General features: G+C 34.2%; 1 protein-coding gene across 1 annotated transcript in view; it reads left to right on the forward strand.

Annotated features, from left to right (window-relative positions):
• The first annotated feature begins 377 nt into the window (after positions 1–377).
• LOC149803968 (VWFA and cache domain-containing protein 1-like) overlaps positions 378–19,969 on the forward strand; it is a 115,579-nt gene continuing 95,987 nt past the window's right edge. Inside the window, exons 1-3 of the mRNA XM_089954031.1 lie at positions 378–857; positions 10,906–11,039; positions 14,958–15,099. Coding sequence (XP_089810157.1) covers positions 378–857; positions 10,906–11,039; positions 14,958–15,099 — 756 coding nt within the window. The remainder of the gene's footprint in view (positions 858–10,905; positions 11,040–14,957; positions 15,100–19,969) is intronic.

Here is a 19,969-nt window from a genome sequence, read left to right on the forward strand (position 1 = left end):
GACAAGAATGAAACTGGACTGGCGTGAACCGAACTTCTTTGACCTATAGAATTCTTGTTTTTAGTTATGCATGCAGATTTTGCTTGTGTTCGATAAAGAAAGAATTTGGCTTCACACTGGGATATGAACTATATAGGCTCAAAGTTCGTACTTTAGAAAATATGAATTATTTAAAATAAGTTCAATGCCAGTAGTAAAACCACGCTTTTTACATTTAAATCTTTCTCTAGAAGCAAAGATATATTCGTCGGCTGGTGTAGAACATTTGGCTACCGAAAGGAAAGTTGGTTACGTGCATCCTTAGACTGTGCCACAAAATAAATTATTTGTTAATAAAGGACTCTTTTCTCATAACGACAAGGCTTTGAACCGACACAATGGCTCTGTCAAACCACGTGACCATGATGTTCATTATTTATTGTAAAATAGTACACTGTGTTCAGATTGATGGTGGTCTGGTAAAAAATCAATGGATTCCAAAATTTGTGAATAAATTGAACGAGTTTCAAACCACTGTTATGGGTTATGACGAAATTCGTAAAATGTTGAATGCATTGATAGAACAGAACTCTTTAGAGAGGGTTGATGGTTTTGAGCAATTCAAACGGATTTTCCAAGAAATTCAACTCCGATACGGCGGTTTAGATCAGGCTTTGAGAGACTTGAAAGATGTTTTAGAGTCAAGGAAAGACAATGGAACACGGATCAAGGATACATTGTGTTGTGCACTGAACCCCGATCAACTGTCATACGGTGCAAGGTTCAGAGGAAAAGTTGGTATGAATAATGCTTGCTTCGGGAACAATTCAAATCTTTTGGATTCCATGGTGGCATCAAGCGTGTTGGATGTCCTAATGGTAATTCTGCTTTTATATATATATATATATATATGGAATCAAATACTTCCGTGAAAAAGAGCAAATATTACAGTAAAATTGTTTCTAATCACCTAATGACCACACAGCGCGAAAGGCTAATTTCTCTTTTATATGACCTATGAGTTAGCATTTTCGAACCGAATATTAGTACTTCTCACCCTGCAAAACAAAATACGACCCAAACACTTTATACAAAGAATTATTCCAATCTCAAATTACTAAACTCGTATAGCTAAAAATTTCCAGATCATTCTGTGTCTTAAGAAATTAGGGAGGGTCGATTTTACGAAGTCAATTCATGATGTCATAAAGTCTCGTAAATTATGACATAGATTGTATTGACTTAAAATGTAACTGAAGTACGCATGTCTGTAATGCTTAATATTTCATTACACTAAGCAGAAATTTCATGCCTGATCAACACATTATGAAGTTTGGACATTATTGATTTTGCAAATTTGTAAGACATATTGACATTTTGATAAAGTTTATTTCTGCCCTGTTATTGTCAAAGGGTTATAAAAGACTCAGTCTAAGTGCAGTCAGTAAAAATTCTACAAGAACATATAGAAAATCGTCCGATGTATATTGTGCACGTTTCCAGCCCACCTCCACCGATCACCCACAGCCGTAAAAAATGAAAATTAATTTATTAATTTCGCTCAGTATTTGATTGAATTATTAGTTTTGTCCCTAAGTCGAGGTTCTCCAAATCTCTTTGTATCTGTTCATCGTTGTGGTCCTTAATTCTTAGGTGGGATATTTCCTCAAACTGACATTAGCTATATGAAAAATGTTCCCTCTGATCTCTGTATTTACGTAAGTTTTCAGTAGTATGAGTATGTACTCTCGAAAAACATCTGGATGGATTATTAGAAAATGGATCGATCAAAACTATAGATAGATAAATACATTTTGCGTACATCAGTATGAGAAGGTACTTGATATATTGACTAAGTGATGTGCATCGCGAGATTTTATTAAGCAAAATGTTTATTTAACTTTCTTTTTATGATTCTGTCGGTCAAAACTATGAAAAATATTTTCTTTATTAAATTCATATTTGGAGAAAGTGACAAATATTGTGTTTTTGCAAGACGCCGTTCTTCTCCTAAATACCGTTCATTTTGCACTAATGACAATAAGAAAGAGCGGTCGCGTCGCCAAAGTTGTTGATAATTATCCGGATGCTATCCGATCGGAATAAGGCGTCGTTTAATTCCGGCATCGTTAAAAGTTTCTTTAGATCGTTAGTTCAAATCGCTTGTACATTGTTACGTACCCCTATTCTGTTGCTGATTTTATTTGATAATTATGATGGTTGATTTTGATTGCCTGTAATTGGGTCATTTCGTTTGCTACACTACAGCGTTCTTTGTCACGGTCATAAAAATAAACCAGAAACTAGATTTTCGTCAAATCTAGATCTGACCAACAAACAACAGACCTTTAAACTCCACTTCTTAAGGAATTAATTTCCCTTGTCTCCAAAGCTTAAATTTAAGGAAATGGATATAGCAAGACAAGTTATATTATTATATTGAAGTTATATATATATATATATATATATATATATATATACACTGCTGTCGGGCATTTCTGCGCACCTAAGGTTTTCGTTTCCAGTACTGAAGCAAAACGCATACCGAATTCGAGCGATTGACAAAAATAAAATACAGCAATGCTTACCATTTGAAAAGATGCAATTGTCACCAGAATATTCTGTTCAAAATAATATTAACTTTGGACACAGAGGATACCACCCCCCCGTTTTCCTGACTCGCGATATGTCGACCTATTCTGCGCATAGCTTTGAAAAGATGTAATGTTTATCCATCTTTCTTTAGATATGAAATATATTATTTTGGACTGTTTCTGTCAGCAGTTCAGTCGAGTAATTAGGTCAGGTTTATAGCTAGTTTTACAAAATTCAACATAAAAATGCCAATAAATGGCAAGAGATATTAAGCAAACTAAACTGATCTTGTAAAAAAGTTAGTAAATTTCAACATTTAATGAAGATTAAGCTATTACATGGAAGAGAAACAACAATGAATAGGATGTAATGTGATTACAACGTCTTGTTGATGGGGAAAAATTACTTCAGAATTTAGAAACAGACTATACGCCGAGGAATTTGTTATAATTTATGTTCTAGTGACAATGAATAGGATGCATTGTGTTTACGTCTCATTGATGGGGAAAATTACTACAGAATTTAAAAACAGACTATACGCTGGGGAATTTGTTGAGAATTTATGTTCTAGCGGCAAGTAGACACTTTGGGTAGCAGATGATTTTGTACGTGTGGGACAACTTCTTGCAAGATTGGAAACTAGGATTAAAATACAGTTTTGTTTTAAGGTACACATTTCCATCTTTTATATAATGTATTTATTTGTATGATTCTAAAAGATGCATAGTAAATCAAATTTTCTGGGTTACAGGTTCAAGAAGGTCATGGAGTGGGTCTTCACGTTGCCATTTAGAAATCACATTTTTATGTGCATTTCGAATCTGAATGTTGGATATTTTTGTACACTTTATGAATATCACTTTTCTTAATTAATGTACGATTCTTCTTTCTGGATACAAAATGGATTTTTGACCCAAAATAGCACGTGATCAAGTGTTTACAGAAATGACGTATTATTGCGCAGAATTACCCGACGCGCACAATAGGCCGACATGACGATAGATATATATATATATATATATATATATATATATATATATATATATGAACAAGTTTTACCATCAAACATATTGATGAATGATATTGCCTAATATAACTTCAGTATAATGTATGGAATGTGAGTTGTATCAGTGATGTACCACGAGATGTATAAATTTTGATTTAAACATGAAATATGGTTTTATGAAGAAAGTAGTGCATGGCATGGCAAACACTGCACCATAGGCAAATCACAATTTGATATACCAATAGTATTGGTATATCCGTTTGCTTTATACCAACCCTTTACTGCCATGTTATTTTTAATGTATGTGGTATAAATATATAGAGTACGAATTAAAAATTCTCTAACCTGTATGATAGTATTATTTGCATTAATATATATATATATATATATATATATATATATATATATATATATAAAAGGTTCTACATGTCAAAGTACAGAACATCATTATATGCATTATTTGTGCATGTCATAAATATTTGTTTTTTTTTTTAACTTAGCTTCCATAATATATAGCTACAATTGAGTCAACAATGCAATTAATTATTCTTAAGAGGAAATTATTTTCCATAAGAAATGTATTGATCTTTTGATGTTAGTATGACAAAATATATGCAGGCTAAATATATATTTGATACACAGCATGGCTTTACGGATTTTATAAAAGCTTTCTTCATCATACTGGAAGAAATCAATTTGCTGATGTGAGATTTGAGCTTTCCTCAAAATATGACAGCATCACTCCAAAAGTAAAAAAGTGTGGTAAAATAAAATATGGGATGTTTAAAGGAAATTTTGTTGTAATTATTTTACAAATAAACAAATTTGTGTTTCATTTTTATATTTTTGTTTATAATCACATTCTGACAGTTAAAAGATAAAAATGAAGAAGAACAAGAAAACAAGGTAAACGCCCTGTCAGGACACAACTGAAATATTCCAATATTAATGTATTCACTCGATTGTTTTTGTTTCTGGAATGTTTTATTTCAGCTCATGCAAGTTAGACTTGCATGCGTCACCTTCAAATCCGTGACATGCATGAGAATAATCTTTGACAAGCTGTCTTTTGAGAATAAGTTGAGAACATATTTTAGCATTTAATTATTTTGCCAGTGAGTAAGTGTGTATTGATCTCCAGTAATTATCATATAAACAGTAGCAGATGATAGACAATTCATGTGGGTGCTGTATTTTTTATACACTGATTGCTGCACTTTTAACACAGTCAGTTTGACTAATCATTAGAGATAGTGCCTTTTATTTCCAAACACTCCTGATAAAAGGAATCTCATAAGTTGGTCGCTAACATTTATTCCTCTTGTATTATGGTGCCATACATCAGAACAATCTTTGATAAGTATGTTGTTCTGATGTGGGAAGTTCGATGCAACTCGGAGCTGGCCATAGCTATGTTCGGACTTGAATATTGACTAATTCCATATACATACAAGTATAACAGTTGAAATATAAATATATACTCCATATTTGTCAAAACTTGCATGAAGTGGGAAATATATTTATCATGTCTGGATAAGAAAATGTAAGACTGACCTTGACATTTACTGAAAGATGTAAATGACAAACTTTAACAGTATATCCTGTGAAATAAAGGTGACCCCCCCCATTCTCTACATGGACTTGTCAGTGGGTAAGCACATAGTAAACTTGAGCTTCCCTGAGCTGAATTTGAGCTTGTCTTGTTTATTGGGCAAGTGGTTTATTAAAGCGCTGCACAGGGTACTCAGAACGGTTAAGTTCTTGAGGTGATGGTCAGGCTTCAAAGGCCAATTACTAGGTTAAAATGTATACCTCTCACAGTCTGAGATTTAAACACTTAAGATCACTGGTTGTTTGTGAACCATATCTATTATGAAAGTTACTGGATGCAAGCTTGATTTTAAATGGGTAAAATCATGAAAATAATATTAAATATACAAAGAATATTATAAGAGGAGAGCAGGTAACTGAAAATGAGGTGTCACTGACTTGCAATATTGTTCACACTATGTAGATTTGTTCTAATGTAAGACAAGTGTTTGTAGCCTTAGTAAAGGAAACAGTACTAAATTGTTCAGTATATACTATGATTTTTCGATTTTCAAAATATGTATATTACCACAGTATGGTTATTACCACAATATGCCTATTGCCATATCATGCTTATTGCCATGGCATGCTTATTACCATGATATGCCTATTGCCATGGCATGCCTATTGCCGTGGTATGCCTAGTGCTATGGCATGGCTATTACCATGGTATGCCTATTGCCATGGTATGCATATTGCCATGACATGCCTATTACCATGGTATGCCTATTGCCATGGCATGCTTATTACTGCAGTACACCTATTACCTCATTATGCCTATACCATGGTGTGCCTGTTACCATTATATAATTATTACCATGAGACCGCTCAGGTGGCCTAGTTGTTAGAGCGTATGCTTTGGATTCAGGAGGTCACCGATTCGAACCATGGCCGAGTCATACCAAAGACTTATAAAAATGGTACTAACAGCTACCTTGCTTGGTGCTCAGCATTAAGAGGTTAGTGTTAGGACTGGTCGGCCTAGTGGCAGGATAATGTGACTGGGTGGGACATGATGCTACATGTATGTGGCATGATGCTTCAGTGCTAGACATCACTATAAACTGCCACACTGCAGTCATCATAGCAATATGACTGAAACATTGTTAAAGCTACATTAAAAATCCAAATCTCACACACACACACACAATTACCACAGTATGTCTATTACCATGGTATGCTTATTATCAGTTTGCCAGTTACCACATTATACTTATTACTATGTTATGCCTATTACCACATTATTATTATTACTGTAGTATGCCTATTACCATTGCATGTGTATTACCACAGTATGCCTGTTACCATGGTATGTCTATTGTCATGCTATGCCCATTGCCATGTTATCCTTTATACTACAGTATACCTCTCACTACATATGCTAATTACCACAGTATGCCTATTACCACATTATAAGTATCACCATAGTATGCCTATTACCACATTATACTTATATTTTGTTATGTCTATTACCACATTATAAGTATTACCATAGTATGCCTATTACCACAGTATGCCTATTATAATGGTATGCCTATTACCACAGTATGCCCATTACCATGGTGTTCCTAGTACCACATTATGCCTATTGCCATGATATGCCTATTACCACAGTATGCCTATTACCACATTATGGCCATTACCATGGTGTTCCTATTACGACACTATGCCTATTGCCATGGCATGCCTGTTACCACAGTATGCCTATTATAATGGTATGCCTATTACCACAGTATGCCCATTACCATGGTGTTCTTATTACCACATTATGCCTATTGCCATGATAGGCCTATTACCACAGTATGCCTATTACCACATTATGGCCATTACCATGGTGTTCCTATTACGACACTATGCCTATTGCCATGGCATGCCTGTTACCATAGTATGCCTATTATAATGGTATGCCTATTACCACAGTATGCCCATTACCATGGTGTTCTTATTACCACATTATGCCTATTGCCATGATAGGCCTATTACCACAGTATGCCTATTACCACATTATGGCCATTACCATGGTGTTCCTATTACCACATTATGCCTATTGCCATGATATGCCTATTACCACAGTATGCCTATTACCACATTATGGCCATTACCATGGTGTTCCTATTACGACAGTATGCCTATTGCCATGGCATGCCTGTTACCACAGTATGCCTGTTATAATGGTATGCCTATTACCACAGTATGCCCATTACCATATTACTACATTATGCCTATTGCCATGATAGGCCTATTACCACAGTATGCCTATCACCACAGTATGCCTATTACCATGGCATTTAAAGATTTTTTATCAGTGTGTCATCATGTGTAACATCTGAATGCAAATATACTGTCAGGAAGTTGTCGGAGCCATGAATATATTGGTAGAATGTTTTTATTTACCATTACATCAGATGGTTATTTGTCTCCTTGAAATTATTTGTGTTGTCCAGATTTGGAGGACATGAAGTTCCATGTTCCATAGTTCATTCGATCCAATGTGCAATATTGCAGACTTATGCCAATATCATTGATTATATAGTCAAATGTAATGCTATTTTGCAAATATTTTTATGGATGAAATGTGTGATGTTAACAGTTGATGTATATATTTAGTAATTTTGGATTTTTTGTTTTTTATTATGGGTTAAGAAACAAAATTTATTTTTGCACAATTGAGACTAATTATTGCCTTTTTTCAAGGTTGGGGAGGAAGTGTATATATTCTGCATTAAAAGCAGTGCTGAAAATGTTGAACTCAAACAAATACATTTTTTTTCTCCCTTTCTCATTAAAACAGTACATTAGACTTGTATGCAGAAAAAATGGCCTCACTTCATCTCTATCGTCCCTGATAAAACTAAATTTGTTTACAAAATTTAAAAGCAGCTACACCACTCCCTCGATAACTCGCGCACATCGGGGTCCAGAAACATCGACCGCACTATAAGCGAGGGGCGAGTTATCGAGGGACCTATAAAATAAGCCCAAAACCAATAAAGTGATTGACGACATAACGGAAAAATAAGGGGGGTAGGCAGATTATACTGTTGAATACTCACTTTATAATCGTTCTGAGATTAACTGTTAATAAATATCTCTTCATAACGGTGTACTTTATTATTTTCTCATAGGACAACATTAAAAATTTCAGGATAAATTACAGTATATTGAGGCGATCATCGAAAACATTCCACGTGGTTTCCGTTCGCTGAACATGTGTACCACTTCACACATTGTGTACTACGTCACTAAGTTTTATGTTGAATTGTATACAGTCTAGTTTTGTTGTTTGAGCCAAATTAGAAGTTTTTATACACAAAAGATCGACTCTTTTCGAGAAACAGTGTCGATCGAACGATAGATAGATAGATTTGAATGCGATAGAAGTAAAATGGAAAACAAAAAAAAAAAAACAAGAGTTAATCAGTACTGACATATTTAATTGGTCTACAAATTTAAAACAACGTAAATTAGAACAATACTTGCCGTTTCTGCCATGCTTGACAAATATCAATTCACTTTTTGAAAAAATCAGTTAATTTTTTTTGTGTGTGTTACTCCTTGGTTTCTCTGCCGCCGAGCAAAATCCCTCAGATTTCTCAACTGTATGAGCTTTAGGTAGTCAACATTTTGGGTCGCCAGCCACCTTACGGCAATATCAAAATATTTGCTTCCTGTGCAGAGGGGTGGGGGTGCAACATCTGTGTCTGCATCACTTTCAACACTTGTGTTACTCCAGTTAGAATAGTCTTCTGCTGCAAATTTGTTCGCTATAGAAATAATTATAGTTTCATCTGACATGTATTCGGCTGTAGGGCAATCATTGTCAGCACAAATCCACTCCTCCATCAAGAGAAACGCACATCTCAGGACCATGAGTCTGTACTAATTTCTCCCAAACAGCCTCGGCATTAATGACATCAGTTTTACTGAAACATTCGAAGTCACTATCGTCGTCGTTGTCTCTGTTACTGTTTTGCTTTACATCAAAGGCAGCTCCAAGACCCTTAATCCAGCACCCGAGGTCTCTTGTAATCGATTTTTTTTTTAATGCAACAAACACTTCCCCAAGTTGTTGATCAAAACAAAGCCGGCATGTACATGTAATTAGGTTCTCACAGAAGTACTCACGGGTTTCGATGTGACGGTCGATTGACTCTTTTCATGTTTTCAATGAACAAACTATGTTGTGATTATAATGTTTACACTGAAACGGAATTAAAGGATTAGAACGTGACTTTCACACAGGAAGTGGTTTAATTGGTGTTTATTTCATTCTCTGTTGCCATCTGTTAACATTTACCAGAAGTTTTCATTGATCGCTATTTCACCAGACTGTTTATTTACAGTATAATGACAACTATTTATCCTAAAAACTTACATAATATATGATATCTTTAAACAGAGGTCTCGCTAGGATTTTAAAACTGGGTCTTTCTGCCTCTGAATTCAATCCCTAAATATCAGTATATTTTCTCACTCGGCCGCCAAGTCAAAGCCTTTGAACTAGCCGCCTAGCTGTTGCATCATGTTCTTTTTTTTTTTTAATTTACTCTTATGAAATAGCAACAGTACATCAAAGAGTCTTTCAGTCACTGAATTCTGTCATTGTAAATATCAGCACACTGAACTGATCAACACATTTTCCCACAAAGCAGGTGGCTGAAACAGGACTGGCAAATCTTTGAATTTTCCCGCGCACCTATTACATGCGTACGGAGGACTCCAGCCTCAGTGATTTTCTGCGTCCCAGATCAAAAATTGGCTTCCAAATACGCGTAATTAAGCGTTTTCGAGATCTCTGAAATTAATTCTTCTCTAGAGCTTGCAAATTGCAAAATATGGATTATATTTTTATGGGCATTAATCACCATTTTCGATGATAAAACGAGCAATGTATCAAAGTTTAATTTATCAATTCTTATTGTAATTTTTTTCATGTTCAGCATATTTTAAAGATATTTTAAATACATTTTGTCTGGAAAAAATCGGGAGCCAAGACGGACACCGCGTTATAAGCGGGATCGCGAGTTATCCGGGCGCGAGTTATCGAGGGAGCGGTGTATCTGGTGTGAGGCTAATTTGCTTTGTACTGTCTCCTTATTAATCCAGTCCAAAGGAGTAGAAACCAGAGCATCTGAATTAGAGATGTTCCACGTAATTTTTATCAAGTGTTTTTGTTTGGCAAACTGCCTCACTTGGTTCCATAAAACTCTGCCAAAAGAAGGTCTGGTACAAACACTTATTTTTTCCTTGTAATGCCTTAATAAGGCTTTCCTAAAATTTAGAAGATTAATCTGATTGGCTAATAGAACGATGGAATGTAATATATCAGTTTGTTTTGCTGATAAAACAGTGTGATATAATTCATTGTTTTGATTTGCTTATAAAATGATGTGATCTAATACATCAGTTTGATTGGCTGATAAAATTATGTGATATATTACATCATTTTGTTGGCTATAAAACAATGTGATGTAATACATCTTGATTGGCTGATAAAATGATGTGATATAATGCATCATTTTGATTGGCTGATAAATTGATGTGATTGTAAGATGTCATTTTGATTGGATATAAATGATGTGATGTGATACATCATTTTGATGATGAGATGACAGAGTACCTTATATTGGTAGCAGAGATTAGTGAAAGATTTTACCAGACCCACATACGGAGGAAATCTTATTCAAACATGTGAGAGTTCTGATTGAATAAGTCTTTGTGGTTTTCCTTTTCAGGCCAACTTTCAGAATCACCCAGATATAACATGGCAGTATTATGCTGATAGTAGTGGCCAGTTTTTGCAGTATCCCAGCAGTAATCGACAGTGTGATGCCACCCAGATGTCCAAAACAGCAGGTCCATTGGTGGAGTATGTGTCATCCTTCTACTTCTGGTGAAATGATTTATTTGTTTCATACATATATATGTATCATGCTATGGCTGTGTCATGCATTGATATTTATCATGATACATCTGTGTCATGCATTGATATCTATCATGATACATCTGTGTCATGCATTGATATTTATCATGATATGTATTTGTCATGCATTGATATTTATCATGATACATCTGTGTCATGCATTGATATTTATCATGATACATCTGTGTTATGCATTGATAGTTTTCATGATACATGTGTCATGCTTGATAGTTTTCATGATACATCTGTGTCATTCATTGATATTTATCATGATAATCTGTGTCATGCATTGATATCTACCATGATACATCTGTTTAATGCATTGATATTTATCATGATACATCTGTCATTCATTGATATATATCATGATACATCTGTGTCTTTCATTGATATTTATCATGATACATCTGTGTCTTGCATTGATATTTATCATGATACATCTGTGTCTTGCATTGATATTTATGATAATCTGTCATGCATTGATATTTATCGTGATATATATCATGATACATAACCCATGATATGATAAATATTTATATGCCACTTAAATGTAAAATCTGGATTATGATAATGTATTTTAGTTCATCATGTAAATGTTTGTTGTTATCAAAGTCCAAAAATTATTTTATATTAAAAATATATCCTTAAAGCTGTATTTTGAGATCATCATTTGCAATATACTAAATTGTTCCCTGTCAAAGTAAGTATCATCTTGCATTGAATTTTTAGAGTTTGTATTGATAGTTGTACGACAGCAAACATTGCCAGATTGTTTACTCCTACCATCTTCTTGACGATTTTGTCAAACCTTGAAAAGGATACAATTGTTTGCCTTTACCTGCTTTTTGTGCATTATAGACCCCCACATTTTTGAATTGACGTCCATTTCTGACATCAGGGTTTGTTTTTAATGAATCTGACCCACAGTTCTAACATCAAGGGCATATTTGACTCACAATCATGCAGTCCTTAGGGAAACAAATGATAGAAAAAAGATTTGTTGTCCTTAGGCAGTTGATCTAAATAACACCGTGTACATATGTAGAGTTGTCTGAATAAACAAGAAGTGGATAGCTTGAAATAAGGTGATAGCTCATTTTTACATAATTTCATCTCTTTTAGAACCAAGTAGTTAGTGGCACTTTAAAATAAATGTTGGCATTTTTTTGTTGTGGGTAGCCCTTATTCATACAGTTGGTTCTATCAAGAATTTTTACTTTAAAAGTTCTGACATGACATAATTCTTTATGCAGTACTCCCTGATTATAATAGTGTATGGGGGCTAAAATGGAGTATACTATTATAACGATACCACGTAATAATGAAGTACATGATACAGTACTCCCTCACTGTAACACTATCTATGGGGGGCCTTGGAGTATACTGTGTTATAGTGGGACTACCTTATAATGAAGTACATGATACAGTACTCCCTCACTGTAACACTATTCATGGGGGGCCATGGAGTATACTGTGTTATAGTGGGACTACCTTATAATGAAGTACATGATACAGTACTCCCTCTCTGTAACACTATTCATGGGGTGACATGGAGTATACTGAGTTATAGTGGGACTACCTTATAATGAAGTACATGATGCAGTACTCCCTCACTGTAACACTCTCCATGGGGCCATGGAGTATACTGTGTTATAGTGGGTCTACCTTATAATGAAGTACATGATGCAGTACTCCATCATTATAATGTTGTCCATGGGGACGATACAGAATAATTCCTTATAGTGGGACTACCTTATAATGAAGTATAATACATTTCATGATACTACCACTTAATTAAAAATGAGATCCATGATCGTACATTATAAAAGGATTGATGTTACAATGAAGGGTCTTACAGGGAGGGAGTGTTGTGTGTCTGAAAAATATTTGGCTCCACATAACGGGTTTGTTAGTGATTGCATGTCACTGCATAAACTATTAAAAGCATAAATCGTGTACCAAACGAATTATAGGTTTTGGGGTAAAACAGCCTAGTGTTGATAATAAAGCAGTATGCAGTCAGCATGAGTTTGCCTGATCAGTTAAACAGTTTAGCATTTTTATGAAAAAATATGAAACATTTCTTTTGTTTCTTAAAAAATTCTAGGTTAGTGCTAGAATTTCTCAAGTAGTCAAGAAATGTCATCCTGAAACATATCTTTATCTTAAAGTGCCTAGAGTTCCAGAAATGTCTGCATTGTGGAATTTTCCATTCCAGATCTTTTTTTGAAATCAAATTTGGTTTTTATTTTGTCTTTTTTTCACTTTTTAAAAAAAAAATTCTTCAGAATTTCCCTCTTTTCTCTACAGGTTAATTCATTGCTTAAGAAATTTAGCTCATAATTTATACTGTGTTGAAAATACCTTAATTAGTGGACATAGCACAACTTATGTGCAAAAAAACGAAAATCAAAACACCATAAGCCCAAACTCTTCAGTTAGCAAATGTGTTAATTTTATTGAAATGAATTGTCAATGGAAAATTTGGATCAACTTTGACAATTTTAGTGATTGCTCTTACCATTATAGAATACAATCATAACTGACAGTCTTGTATTCCGACTCCAGTGTCTTAAGTTGAATATAACTTTTTTTAAATATAACTTTTGTAAAATTTGGAAAGGTTTTATATTAAAATGGGGCCATCTTGGAAATCTTGTTATTGCTACTGTATCTGAATGTATGGTCATATCAACGTTAGGTTCTCACTATAAGCTTTCTTATGATATCTAGTTGGTCCTAAACTAAATGGTGCTGATCTGATGTCACGTATGTCCACCAATGAATTCTGCCTTCTTGAAATCTTGGCATTGTGGCTCCTTCTGATTGGAAAGTCATATCAAAATGAATTTTTCACCAGGTCACTTTTTGTGTTATACAGCTGGTCTTTATAATGTAAATGTTTTCCTGATCTGATTTCCAATATTACAACCTCAGTGGCCATCTTGAAAATATTATTGATACTTTTCTAGATGGATAGTCATATCAACATTGGGTTTTGACAGAAGATTTGTGATGTCTAGTTGGCGATAAAAGAAAATGATGCTGATCTGATATCCAGTATGGCCACCTTCGCTACTCTTCCTTAAAGGAAGGTCCTTTCAGCATGTTTTCACCAGATGACTGATTATGATATTTATTTGGTCCTAAATTAAGATGGTGCCTTTCTGACCCCAAATATGACCACCGTGGCAGCCATTTTAAATCTTGTCACTCCTCCTCATAAATGGAAAGTCATGCAATGACCATGGTGGCCATCTTGAAAATCTTTGACTACTCTTTCAGAATTGATGGTCATATTGTGGTCATATTATGGTCATATTTTCACCAGCTGACCTCTCATGATATAGTTGGTCCTAAATGACAATGACATTTACCACCAATATGTCTGCAACAATGAACATGTTTAAAATCTTGTTGTCACTAATTCTTCTAAATGAATGGTCATAGTAGCATGGGGTTTTCACTGTAAGTCTTCTTTTGGTGTATAGTTTGTCCTAAATGAAAATGGTACCAATATTACATCCATTATTACCACCATAGTGGCTAATTTGAAAATCTTATCACTGAAGGATATCAAGATATCAAGTGATGTTTACAGTCAGTAGAGATTAGATCAGTCTTTTCATGAAGTCTTTAGCATGAATATGAAGGTTGGCTTTCTCTGTATTATTTGTATATGTGAGTGAAAAGTTAAAAACATAGTTTGAACTTGAAGTAGTTGAAAAGAAGAAATCGGCCTATCTTGAATTCCTGGAAATTCCTTTGGTACGGTAAGGCATTAGTCCCCTAAAGGGACTGTTGTTTATTACTTTCATAATCTTCATAAAATTTTGTGTTCTACTTTGTTTTTGTAATTGGTAGAGAATGGTTTGTGGAAAAACTGCATATGGAGATGAAGAATCTAGTTGTGGTTTATGACAATGGTGGAATGACCAAGGAACGGAGAACTGCCATGACAGAGGCAGTCAGTAAAACACTGAAGACTCTGACACATTTAGACAAGGTAAAATGGACAGTCTGATATAGGCTGCAGTATGTATACAAGTAAACAGTTTAGTGCAGGTTATTCTATTTACACAAGTAAGCAGCTTAGATTAAGCTACTGTGTTTATAAACAGCTCAGTGTAACAAGACGTAGTGAATGAAACATTGCCAATGGAATTGTGTTATTATTAGAGATCAACAGGATGTAGTAAACAAAACATTGCCAACTGATTCATGTTGTTATAAGAGAGGAGGAAAATGTAGTGAATGAAACATTGATGATTTGAACAAGATGTAGTGAATGAAACCTTGATGATTTGAGCAAGATGTAGTGAATGAAATCTTGATGATTTGAGCAAGATGTAGTGAATGAAACCTTGATGATTTGAGCAAGATGTAGTGAATGAAACCTTGATGATTTGAGCAAGATGTAGTGAATGAAACCTTGATGATTTGAGCAAGATGTAGTGAATGAAACCTTGATGATTTGAGCAAGATGTAGTGAATGAAACATTGCCAATGGAATTGTGTTATTATTAGAGATCAACAGGATGTAGTAAACAAAACATTGCCAACTGATTCATGTTGTTATAAGAGAGGAGCAAAATGTAGTGAATGAAACATTGATGATTTGAACAAGATGTAGTGAATGAAACCTTGATGATTTGAGCAAGATGTAGTGAATGAAATCTTGATGATTTGAGCAAGATGTAGTGAATGAAACCTTGATGATTTGAGCAAGATGTAGTGAATGAAACCTTGATGATTTGAGCAAGATGTAGTGAATGAAACCTTGATGATTTGAGCAAGATGTAGTGAATGAAACCTTGATGATTTGAGCAAGATGTAGTGAATGAAACATTGCCAATGGAATTGTGTTATTATTAGAGATCAACAGGATGTAGTAAACAAAACATTGCCAACTGATTCATGTTGTTATAAGAGAGGAGCAAAATGTAGTGAATGAAACATTGATGATTTGAGCAAGATGTAGTGAATGAAACCTTGATGATTTGAGCAAGATGTAGTGAATGAAACCTTGATGATTTGAGCAAAATGTAGTGAATGAAACCTTGATAATTTGAGCAAGATGTAGTGAATGAAACCTTGATGATTTGAGCAAGATGTAGTGAATGAAACCTTGATGATTTGAGAAAGATGTAGTGAATGAAACCTTGATGATTTGAGCAAGATGTAGTGAATGAAACCTTGATGATTTGAGCAAGATGTAGTGAATGAAACCTTGATGATTTGAGCAAGATCTAGTGAATGAAACCTTGATGATTTGAGCAAGATGTAGTGAATGAAACCTTGATGATTTGAGCAAGATGTAGTGAATGAAACATTGCCAATGGAATTGTATTATTATTAGAGATCAACAGGATGTAGTAAACAAAACATTGCCAACTGATTCATGTTGTTATAAGAGAGGAGCAAAATGTAGTGAATGAAACATTGATGATTTGAGCAAGATGTAGTGAATGAAACCTTGATGATTTGAGCAAGATGTAGTGAATGAAACATTGCCAATGGAATTGTGTTATTATTAGAGATCAACAGGATGTAGTAAACTAAACATTGCCAACTGATTCATGTTGTTATAAGAGAGGAGCAAAATGTAGTGAATGAAACATTGATGATTTGAGCAAGATGTAGTGAATGAAACCTTGATGATTTGAGCAAGATGTAGTGAATGAAACCTAGATGATTTGAGCAAGATGTAGTGAATGAAACCTTGATGATTTGAGCAAGATGTAGTGAATGAAACCTTGATGATTTGAGCAAGATGTAGTGAATGAAACCTTGATGATTTGAGAAAGATGTAGTGAATGAAACCTTGATGATTTGAGCAAGATGTAGTGAATGAAACCTTGATGATTTGAGCAAGATGTAGTGAATGAAACCTTGATGATTTGAGCAAGATGTAGTGAATGAAACCTTGATGATTTGAGCAAGATGTAGTGAATGAAACCTTGATGATTTGAGCAAGATGTAGTGAATGAAACATTGCCAATGGAATTGTGTTATTATTAGAGATCAACAGGATGTAGTAAACAAAACATTGCCAACTGATTCATGTTGTTATAAGAGAGGAGCAAAATGTAGTGAATGAAACATTGATGATTTGAGCAAGATGTAGTGAATGAAACCTTGATGATTTGAGCAAGATGTAGTGAATGAAACATTGCCAATGGAATTGTGTTATTATTAGAGATCAACAGGATGTAGTAAACAAAACATTGCCAACTGATTCATGTTGTTATAAGAGAGGAGCAAAATGTAGTGAATGAAACATTGATGATTTGAGCAAGATGTAGTGAATGAAACCTTCATGATTTGAGCAAGATGTAGTGAATGAAACCTTGATGATTTGAGCAAGATGTAGTGAATGAAACCTTGATGATTTGAGCAAGATGTAGTGAATGAAACCTTGATGATTTGAGCAAGATCTAGTGAATGAAACCTTGATGATTTGAGAAAGATGTAGTGAATGAAACCTTGATGATTTGAGAAAGATGTAGTGAATGAAACCTTGATGATTTGAAAAAGATGTAGTGAATGAAACCTTGATGATAGGAGCAAAATGTAGTGAATGAAACCTTGATGATTTGAGCAAGATGTAGTGAATGAAACCTTGATGATTTGAGCAAGATGTAGTGAATGAAACATTGCCAATGGAATTGTGTTATTATTAGAGATCAACAGGATGTAGTAAACAAAACATTGCCAACTGATTCATGTTGTTATAAGAGAGGAGCAAAATGTAGTGAATGAAACATTGATGATTTGAACAAGATGTAGTGAATGAAACCTTGATGATTTGAGCAAGATGTAGTGAATGAAATCTTGATGATTTGAGCAAGATGTAGTGAATGAAACCTTGATGATTTGAGCAAGATGTAGTGAATGAAACCTTGATGATTTGAGCAAGATGTAGTGAATGAAACCTTGATGATTTGAGCAAGATGTAGTGAATGAAACCTTGATGATTTGAGCAAGATGTAGTAAATGAAACCTTGATGATAGGAGCAGGATGTAGCGAATGAAACATTGATGATTTGAGCAAGACGTAGTGAATGAAACATTGATGATTTGAGCAAGAAGTAGTGAATGAAACCTTGATGATTTGAGCAAGATGTAGTGAATGAAACATTGATGATTTGAGCAAGATGTAGTGAATGAAACCTTGATGATTTGAGCAAGATGTAGTGAATGAAACCTTGATGATTTGAGCAAGATGTAGTGAATGAAACATTGATGATTTGAGCAAGATGTAGTGAATGAAACCTTGATGATTTGAGCAAGATGTAGTGAATGAAACCTTGATGATTTGTGCAAGATGTAGTGAATGAAACATTGATGATTTGAGCAAGATGTAGTGAATGAAACCTTGATGATTTGAGCAAGATGTAGTGAATGAAACCTTGATGATTTGAGCAAGATGTAGTGAATGAAACATTGATGATTTGAGCAAAATGTAGTGAATGAAACATTGATGATTTGAGCAAGATGTAGCGAATGAAATATTGATGATTTGAGCAAGATGCATCCCTTATATTGTCACAGATGATTAGCTTTCAGCTGAGAGTGTGTAAGGTATTGATAGGAAAGTTAAATTGGCTTTTGATTAAATGTGTCCATTATTCTACGTCCTGTGTCAGAATTTGCATTAGTTACAGTTGTCACAATTTCCTTTATTAATTGTGTGAAACCATGTACAAATGAATAATCCATTATTATTTTTAAGGTCTTCGTTTATTTTTCATGTACAAAAAAGTAATTTTGATATTTGCAGCTCAAATGGTAAGTGTTGTACTCATATCCATTGTTTAGTTTGATTTTGTCTGTATGTATTAAACTGGTTCAGATCTTTCTTTAGGCAAATTAAGATATTAGACTGGTTTTTAATCTTTCTTTAGGCAAATTAAGATATTAGACTGGTTTTTTATCTTTATTTAGGCAAATAAAGATATTAGACTGGTTTTTTATCTTTATCTAGGCAAATGAAGATATTAGACTGTTTTCTATCTTTATCAAGGCAAATAAAGATATTAGACTGGGTTTTTTTTATCTTTATCTAGGCAAATAAAGATATAAGACTGGTTTTTTATCTTTATCTAGGCAAATAAAGACGTTAGGGTTTGACAGCTTTAAACAACATGTATATGCACCGTGAATTAAACGAAAAGTCCCTCCACAGCATGCACTGATTATTTTATTTTATATTTGGTATTGATTAATTCAAAATTAATTCTACCAGATACCACAAATTTAGACATTTATTGCTGGGATAGGCAAGTTTGTTATAAAATTGTATTGCCTGGTTTTCAAATTAATGCATATTAAAGTTAGACCCTGACAGAAGTTGGATCAGGTGTTACCTGTCACCGCTGTGTATGCACAAGTGACATATCCCTACATCAAAGACCTCATTAATGTGGAGATAATATCATTGGAAATTTGCAGTAGACAATGAAATGAACAGTGATAAAGTGGAAATTAAGGAAATTTAAGTGACTAATACCAACAATCAGGATGGAAATTGACATGGCAAATACCAACAATCAGGATGGACATTGACAGGACTAATACCAACAATCAGGATGGACATTGACATGACTAATACCAACAATCAGGATGGACATTGACAGGACAAATACAAATAGTCAGGATGGAAATTGACAGGACAAATACAAATAGTCAGGATGGAAATTGAAATCACTAATACCAACAGTCATGATGGGCATTGACATGACTAATACCAACAATCAGGATGGACATTGACAGGACAAATACAAATAGTCAGGATAGAAATTGACAGGACAAATACAAATAGTCAGGATGGAAATTGAAATCACTAATACCAACAGTCACGATGGACATTGACA

The sequence above is a fragment of the Sinohyriopsis cumingii genome, chromosome 3, assembly GCF_028554795.1.
Source record: "Sinohyriopsis cumingii isolate HCF-2022 chromosome 3, ASM2855479v2, whole genome shotgun sequence".
Classification (NCBI taxonomy): Eukaryota; Metazoa; Mollusca; class Bivalvia; order Unionida; family Unionidae; genus Sinohyriopsis; species Sinohyriopsis cumingii.